Genomic DNA, 8,485 nt, shown 5'->3' with positions numbered 1-8,485 from the left:
GAACACATAAAGAATTAATAAGAAGATAAATAACCCAGTAAAAATTTGGACAAAAGAGACAAACAGATATTTCACAGAAGAAGAAACAGGAATGCAAAGAGAAATATAATTTAGTTTCCCAATGTGATATCACTTTACAACCATCTGGTTGGTAATAATTAAAGAGACAGACAATTGCAAGTGTTATCACAAATGTAAAGGAAATCTCTTAGGCACAGCCTTATCTTGGCAAGTTAGACATTTTCATATGCTATGACCCAGTAATTTCACTCTAGGTATATATCCTAGAGAAACTCCTACACAACGTGATAAATACAAGATTATTCATAGTAGATTATTTCCTAAGAACAAAAAACTGGAAATAATCCCAATGGTTATTAACAGGATGATATTCTAAAAATTTGGATATCCAAACATTGACTATAGAATTTTGTAAATGAATATTACTGTATACAATATGTGTGAATCTTATAAATCTTGCATTAAAGAAACAAGTTACAGAAGGTTAAGTTACAAAACAAGGAAAATTAAATTACATATTGGTTCATCTGGTTATTTATGTGATAAAACAATAAAAGGCAAGGGAATGATGACAAACAGTTCAGGATAGGGGTTATCTCTGGGGGATGGATACAGAGGAATGAAATGGAGGCAGAAATATGCAGATAGATGTAACGATATTAGTAATGTTCTAGTCTAGCCCTTGTTATGGATGGAATTACTCCCCGCCCTCCCCTCAAATATGTTGAAGTCCCAACCCCGGGTATCTCAGAGTGTGACTGTATTAGGAAATAGGGTTGTTGCAGATGAAATCAATTAAAATCAGGTCGTACTGGAGTAGGGTGGATCCCAAATCCAATATGACTGGGCTCCTTATAAGAAGATGGTCATGTGAGGACAAAGAGAGAGAATGGCACGTGAAGATGAAGGGCAGAGATTGGAGTGAGGCATCTAAAAGATAAGCAACAATAAAGATTGCCAGAAATTCATCAGAAGCTAGGCCAGGTTTATGGAACAGATTCTCCCTCAGAAGGAACTAACCAACACCTTGATTTTGGACTCTAACCTCCAAACTATAAGACAATACATTTCTGTTGTTTAAGCCACTCAGTTTGTGGTACTTTGTAACAGCAGTGCTAGGAAATTAATGCCGTCCTTAAATTAGATAGTAGGTGCATGGGTGTTTATTTTATAATTCACAACTTACAAATGCATTATGTATGTTACTTTTCATGTTTCAAAGAGTTACATAATAAAAGTAAAAAGACAAAAGAAGTTGTTATTAGTTTCATTACTACCAAACTGGGCATAGTTTCTAGTATTAATGTCAATGGCAAGTTCCAGAAAAGTTTTCCTGGACAGTTTTATTAAAACTATAAAAATCAACTTCCAACACTTCCTTTGATTTTTATGGAGTTTTAATTTCAGCCTCAGTGTTATTGAGTCCCAGTTTCTCTGACTTTAATTATAATGTGCACACTCTTCTGAGCAAAGTGATCTGCATCTTATCCTGAATGAAGATGATTGCCAGGTACACACCTGTCATGGTATGTTATCTCCTTGCAGACAGGCTGACATCAGCTTTGCCTCCATTAAAGGGAAGCCACCAAATCACATCAGGGTTTTGGACACATGCTCCACAAAAGTAAGTACCTCCCCCAGCCTAGAAGCCATACCAGAGCAGAGGCTTGGATTCTTTGTCCACACAGCTGTACCTCTGCCTCTTAGAAACAGTGCCTGACACAAAGTAGGTGCTCAAGAAATTTGTTGAATGAATGTATAAATTAAGAGTTTTATGTGCGTCCACTTAGCAGTAGCAATACCAACTACCACTTTTCAGAAGTTTATCAGCCATCCCCTCCCCCCACACACAATTTTTGATCTGTTTGTTTCTCTCATCTGCTGATTGGCCAGCTAGTCTTCCTTATATAAGCAGTCAGAGGCTGCCATTGGGAACTTGGAATAGGGGACCAGATTTGGGTGTGATAAGGCCAGACATATATTTTTTTCTTTTAAGAGTAGTTAGCTGTTTAATCTTCCATATAAATTAGTAGCTTTCTCTACTGATACTAATATATTCTTTCTATCTTGAGAAGAGATGTAGATGCTTTAGAATCTTTTATTGAGACTCAGGTGAAATGTGTCGATTAAGGAATGGATTCTAAAAAAGGAACTCCAAGAATACATGTGAAGTGGATGCTTTTTTTTTGCGGGCCTCTCATTGTTGTGGCCTCTTCCGTTGCGGAGCACAGGCTCCGGACGCGCAGGCTCAGCGGCCATGGCTCACGGGCCCAGCCGCTCTGCAGCATGTGGGATCTTCTCCGACCGGGGCACGAACCCATGTCCCCTGCATCGCCAGGCGGACTCTCAACCACTGCGCCACCAGGGAAGCCCTACTGGAAGATTTTTAATCACAGTCTCCACTTCAGTGCTTGTGATTGGTCTACTTACATTTTCTGTTTCTATTTCTGTTTTCTATTTCTTCCTGTTTCTGTATTGGAAAGTTTTTTTTTTTAAATAGGATTTATCTAGTACTTTGAAAACTAAATTAATAATGTTTTGAATATATTACATAATAAATATTATGACTTGAAATTGCATTAATGAGAATTTTCTCTTTCTTTACCCAGTAGATTGAGCAGCTGTTGTTAGTGAGATGTGCCAGTGAGAGATGGGGACTGTTCAAGATTTTGAAGTGTGATACTGGAAATGTCGGTTATAACATTGATGAATTCAGACAGCGTTGGATAAGTGACCAGGCATAGTCCTGGGTGAGGACGGAGAGATGAATGAGACTTCTGCAGGAATTCAATTCAGTGGGAGAGACATAAGTAAATAGGTAATTGCATCTAATGTGATTAAGTGCTGTTAATCACTAAAGGAAAGAATAGTTCTCTGTGTCATGCACATTTTCCATGTGGTTTATTACATAGTTGTTTTTTGGACACTGGTCATCCAGATGTAATATTTCTCTACTAACCAGAATATTTGGTTAACCAAATTTTTCAATTCCCTGACCATACCTGAGTAACAGTTTATTTTACAAGTTATGATCATATCATTAAAAAAACCCTCAATATTTACCACAGGGGAAAGCTGTGCAATCATTCTTTTCTATAGTTAATGGCTAATTTATTTTATCTCACTGTAGCACTTTATGATCCTTTCCAATTTCTAGGAATTTAGAGGCCCTTTCTGATTTTAGAATGGAGAAAAGAGAGTTTATTTCCATGTGGCATTGGTTTTTCACAAAAGCCGTGGCAATATTTTACTGATAAAAGAGCAAAGGTCAGTAATAGATTTCCATAAGTGATTAGCTATAAAAATGAGATAGTTAATAGGTACAGATCAAAACAATATTAGCAAAAAGTGGTTACAGCATTAAAATGGCTCAAATTATAATTCCTAATGAAGTAGTGGATTTTTCTTTACTTGATCATAAAAATAATCTCCACAAAATTTAAGAGTCACATCTCTTTGGGTAAACATACCACTAGAAATTCTCTCACCATTGGGCTTTTTTGATCATTAAAATGTTACTAATGCTTTATCTGCATGTGTCCTGTGAGAATACTGCTTATCCCTTTCCCTTCTCACATTCTTTAGAAAGCTAGGAACAGTCCAGTCCTCTAAGTGACAGTGAATCCTAAGGCAGTGACTTTCCATTGACAACACGTGGCCCGAATACCTGTTTTTAACTTCCTGGGGATGTCGGTCCCTAAGCCCAAATACACCATCTCTTTCCTTCTACCTGGTTTCTTTATCCTTTTTGAGCTGGATTTGGGAGCAAGTGTCTGCAATCTGCAATCTGACAGTTCAAGACGCTGTCACGACAGCTTTCTGCAGGCTTTCCTCAGCTCTCCTTGTTCCTATTTTACAGCCGTAGAGATGGCGCCTTTAGCTGGAGAATGAGTTTAAAACAAAACTTTTCCTTAAGTGGTCGGGCAGCTGAGGGGGCCGCTCTGATGCTGAGGAGGGGGACGTAGCACCCGAGCGCGGTTCTCAAGTCCCTCCGGGTCCGGCTCTGGACTCCAAGCAAAAGGGGCGGAGAGGAAGGGGCGGAGGTCAACCGCGCCCTCCACCCCGCCCAGGCGGTGAGCGCCGCTAGGTGCTAAAGGATCGGGGGAGCCCAGCGCACCCGGCAGGTTCCGCGCTGGGAGCGCGCGCAGAAACACGCGCGGCGAGACAGAGTCGGAGCCCGGGCCGGAGCTGGAGCGAGAGCGCGGCGCAGAGCCCCAGGAACCGGCGGCAGCGACGGAGCGAAGCCGGGCGCGGGATGGCCCACGGACCCGCGCGCTCTTCTGCTCCACCTAGAGCCCTGCCCGCGGCCCGGGATGCCAAGGTAAACACCCCTTCAGCGGCTGGATTCTCACGCGTTGGCCACCCGACTGAGGTTTAGCCACCCCACCTCGGATGCCCGGCGGCAGCAGCAGCCGGCGGCACCGGAGGGCACCTTAGCCTGAGCTGGCCAACAAGTTTGGACCAGATGCCCCAAGCTGGGGAGACCCGCAGAGCAATGTCTGATCCGTCTGGAGCCTGAGGTGCGCGCCTGGGGACCGGGTAGAACGGATCTCAGAGGAGGGAAACGGGTAAAGGAAAAGATCCCCTTCCCTCTCCTTGCTTCCCCGCCCGCGACACTTCGACTCCGGCATCCTGGCCAGCGCAGGCCTTTGGCGCCCCCCGGGGTGGGAGGGAAATCGGCCTCTGGCGTTTGAGCAATCGCAGAAAGTTTCAGGCAGTTCAGAGGTTTGGGAAGGATGTTGCAAGCAGAGGCCTGGGGGCGGTGGGGTAGTAGTGATCGAAAGTCGAGCTGTGAGTAAGACCGGAGGAGGCGGCCGCCCTCCGGGCAGTCCCGGGCGGCCCCACTTGGGCAGGTCCCAGGAAAGGCTGGCTCCGGAATTCCTAGCCTCCCAGAAAGCTGCTGGGGAAACGCCGGTGGAAATAGCTCGGGGCGGGGTGGCAGTAGTGGCGGGTATAGAGGGTCTGTGACTCAGGCCTCAACTCACTAGAGAAAGAGCGACAAATAAATAATTCGCCTGGGAGGTAACTACCCTGAAGCTATAACTTAGATCAACAGCATCTAGGCAGATGCGCCCACAGTGAGGGCGGCCTGCCTTCTATGCTCTCATCAGCCAACATTTCTGCACAGGTGGTAGCTGGACCAGAAAATCTTCCTAGAGACTCAACACTGAGCCTTCCAGGGGTCACTGATGTGTGTGGTTTGCTGTTATTTGACCTAAATCAAATAGTTTTAGAACTTATTCAGAGACGCCCCATGCAGCGTCAGTGAGCTTGTGGCTCCACTTTGCACCCTCCCAAAGTTTGGAGAAGATGATTTTGTCTGCCTGACAGTCATAGGTCTCAGAGAAATAATCTGCACTTTGGGGACAAAGCTCATCAGAGAAAAAAGCAGAAACTTTGAAAGTCACCTAGTTATTAAAATAGACTATTATACTTTAAAAACTCAACTGGGTTTAAATCTAGCTTTGTTAAGCGACTTCGTAAACCTTAGGAGTTTTAAGGTGTCAGTGAATTGTCAGGAGGCAGTTTAGGAGGTGCCCAGTGGCAGAGTAGCCATAGAGGTTAACCAAGGGGTCTCAATTCTGGTAGCTTCTTTACCTTGAAAATGAAATGTGGAACTGCAGGCAGATGTGTGCTATTTTCAGTATGATGCAACCTTGCTCATGACAGGCCAGATAAGTCTGATTCCCACCACAGGGTGCTGGGGAGCTTTGGCCTTCAATGTCAGATGAACAGTTATCCAGGGCTCATAATTTCTCTGTCTTTATGCTACAGATCTCTGGACCGCAAGCCTGCACTGTTTTGAGAGGGAGATGACTTGAGTGGCCAGCTCTTATCTCCACAACAATGTCCACGAACAATTCCAAACAGCCAGTGTCTCCTGCAGCCGGGCTCCTTTCAAATACAACTTGCCAAATGGAAGAAGAGCTTTCAATATCTTTTTCGATAACCTTCATGACAGTGGGAATCTTATCAAACAGCCTTGCTATTGCTATTCTCATGAAGGCATACCAGAGATTTAGACAGAAGTACAAGTCATCGTTTTTGCTTTTAGCTAGTGCTCTGGTAATCACAGATTTCTTTGGGCACCTCATCAATGGAGCTATAGCAGTCTTTGTATATGCTTCTGATAAAGACTGGATCCATTTTGACAAATCAAACGTCCTTTGCAGTATTTTTGGTATCTGCATGGTATTCTCTGGTCTGTGCCCACTTTTTCTAGGCAGTGTGATGGCCATTGAGCGATGTATTGGAGTCACCCAACCAATATTTCACTCTACGAAAATTACATCCAAACATGTTAAAATGATGTTGAGTGGAGTGTGCTTTTTTGCTGTTTTCGTAGCTTTGCTGCCCATCCTTGGGCATCGTGACTATAAAATTCAAGCGTCGAAGACCTGGTGTTTCTACAAAACAGATCACATCAAAGACTGGGAAGATAGGTTTTATCTTTTACTTTTTTCATTTCTGGGGCTCCTAGCCCTTGGTATTTCATTTTTTTGCAATGCCATCACAGGAATTTCACTTTTAAGAGTTAAATTTAAAAGTCAGCAGCACAGACAAGGCAGGTCTCATCATTTTGAAATGGTCATCCAGCTCCTGGGTATAATGTGTGTCTCCTGCGTTTGCTGGAGTCCGTTTCTGGTAAGGACCTACGGTTTTGACAATTTTTGCTTTGTTCAGTTAATCGATATTCAATACAAGGTTTCTTGTCTTTTCAAAGTTGGTAGTCTTGATGGGCAATGCTGTTTCATCTTTTAAATGCTGGAACTTACTTCTACTCAGAACTTACTTTAGTTCTCAGCTCTGGCTTAGAATTAAGCTATTTATGACATAGATGGTTATTTCCCCACAAGCCCAGAATTAAAAGAAATCTCTCCCTAAACAATTCTAACCATAGTGTTACCTGTTGCAGTGTGGTATAAAGTAATTTTCACAAAAGTAACATAGTTTTAATATACTGAATATGATTAGTTTCTAAAATGTGAAAAAAAAGGCTATAAAACAATATTAGAATGGACTCCAGTAAGTCTTGATAGAAAACCACATGGACTTGTAATTTATAGACTGGCTGCTTCTCAGCACACAATGACCAGGTCTCAGCTCGCAAAGGGAGGTGATGGGTTGAGATAGTTGGATAGTGTAGGTGAACTAGATGGGTAGATAAAGAATCACTAGTTCACTAACCCAGGATGATAGTAATGCAGGGAGAGGTATGATTGGCAGGAGAGCCAGGGATTCTTCTCTTATCATTTCATTCCTTCCTCTTTTTCAATTTAGCCAGCAGCTATATTTAACATCTTGGTATTTTTATTTGGAAATGACGGCTAAGTTTAAAGAATTAGCAACAAACATAAATCATTTATATGACTTTCTAGGTAGAAGACAAAATACTTATGATTGATAAGTATGACCATAACTGTCTCCAACAGTTTACTTTATGATGGAAAAAGTGATAACATACAACGAAAGAGAAAACATCCTTCTGTATGTAGCTCCTGATGGCAGTAAAGATTATTTTGATCCCTTTTTTTGTACCAGTGGGGAAACAGATTGGTATCCAAAGATAGTAATACAGGTGATACCCAGGTAGAGGTAAAGCAAAAGGGTGAGACAAAGGTAGACATAACACAAAGGTCATGGTCATACCTTGCATCGTGTTATGCAGGTGCTTGTTAATAATGCAGTTCTTCTAGGCCCCCTTAGGTCCATTGTCCAAGAACTGTTACCAGTAGGGTTTTAATAAACAATCCTGATGGTCCTGGTGAACAGAAAAGTCTTTGAGAGCTGTTGCTGCAGACAGATCCTATGGTAGTTGATTTTATTCTGCAAAAAGATTTCTACTTTTAAAATATTTCTTGGGCTTCCCCGGTGGTGCAGTGGTTGAGAGTCCGCCTGCCGATGCAGGGGACGCGGGTTCGTGCCCCGATCCGGGAGGATCCCACATGCTGCGGAGCGGCTGGGCCCGTGAGCCATGGCCGCTGAGCCTGCGCATCCGGAGCCTGTGCTCCGCAACGGGAGAGGCTACAGCAGTGAGGGGCCCGCGTACTGCAAAAAAAAAAAAAAAAAAAAATTTGTTTCTATCTCTGTTATTTCCTCACAATTTGAATTTGGCTTCCGGAATTTTTGTATCATTTAAATATTTTTTTCGTGATGTTCCAGAACTGTCCTAGGGGCCCAACCGAGGAGAGGATAGGCTACATCTGTCAATGGCAAGTCAACGTTTTGAGGCTGGCTTATTGTCAATTTAGGAGGCCTTGGGTGACCCCAGTTAGGGATCTCATCTGAGCTCATAGTTCAGTTGTTTGAATCTGAATAGCAGAGACGAGTTCTATCAACACATCGAGTCATTTCAGTGTTCATTCTTAGAGAGTTTAATTTATGCTACTTGACAAAGGAAATTCCCTTAGAGTAATGCTCCTCTTCTTCTTAAACTTTTAAATAGAGTAGCTTTTTAAAATAA

General features: G+C 42.7%; 1 protein-coding gene across 3 annotated transcripts in view; it reads left to right on the top strand.

Annotated features, from left to right (window-relative positions):
* Positions 1 to 3,878: 3,878 nt before the first annotated feature.
* PTGFR (prostaglandin F receptor) overlaps positions 3,879 to 8,485 on the top strand; it is a 58,947-nt gene continuing 54,340 nt past the window's right edge. Inside the window, exons 1-2 of one of the 3 annotated variants that reach the window (XM_033864399.2) lie at positions 3,879 to 4,342; positions 5,797 to 6,666. In XM_033864399.2, the coding sequence (XP_033720290.1) occupies positions 5,869 to 6,666 (798 nt within the window). In that variant the 5' untranslated portion in view covers positions 3,879 to 4,342; positions 5,797 to 5,868. Of the gene's footprint in view, positions 4,343 to 4,381; positions 4,590 to 5,796; positions 6,667 to 8,485 lie in introns of those variants that run through there. The other 2 variants (XM_019920147.3, XM_073788005.1) reach the window with 2 other exon arrangements.

This window comes from Tursiops truncatus, chromosome 1, assembly GCF_011762595.2.
Source record: "Tursiops truncatus isolate mTurTru1 chromosome 1, mTurTru1.mat.Y, whole genome shotgun sequence".
Lineage (NCBI taxonomy): Eukaryota > Metazoa > Chordata > Mammalia > Artiodactyla > Delphinidae > Tursiops > Tursiops truncatus.
This window is presented reverse-complemented; position numbering and strand designations above follow the sequence as displayed.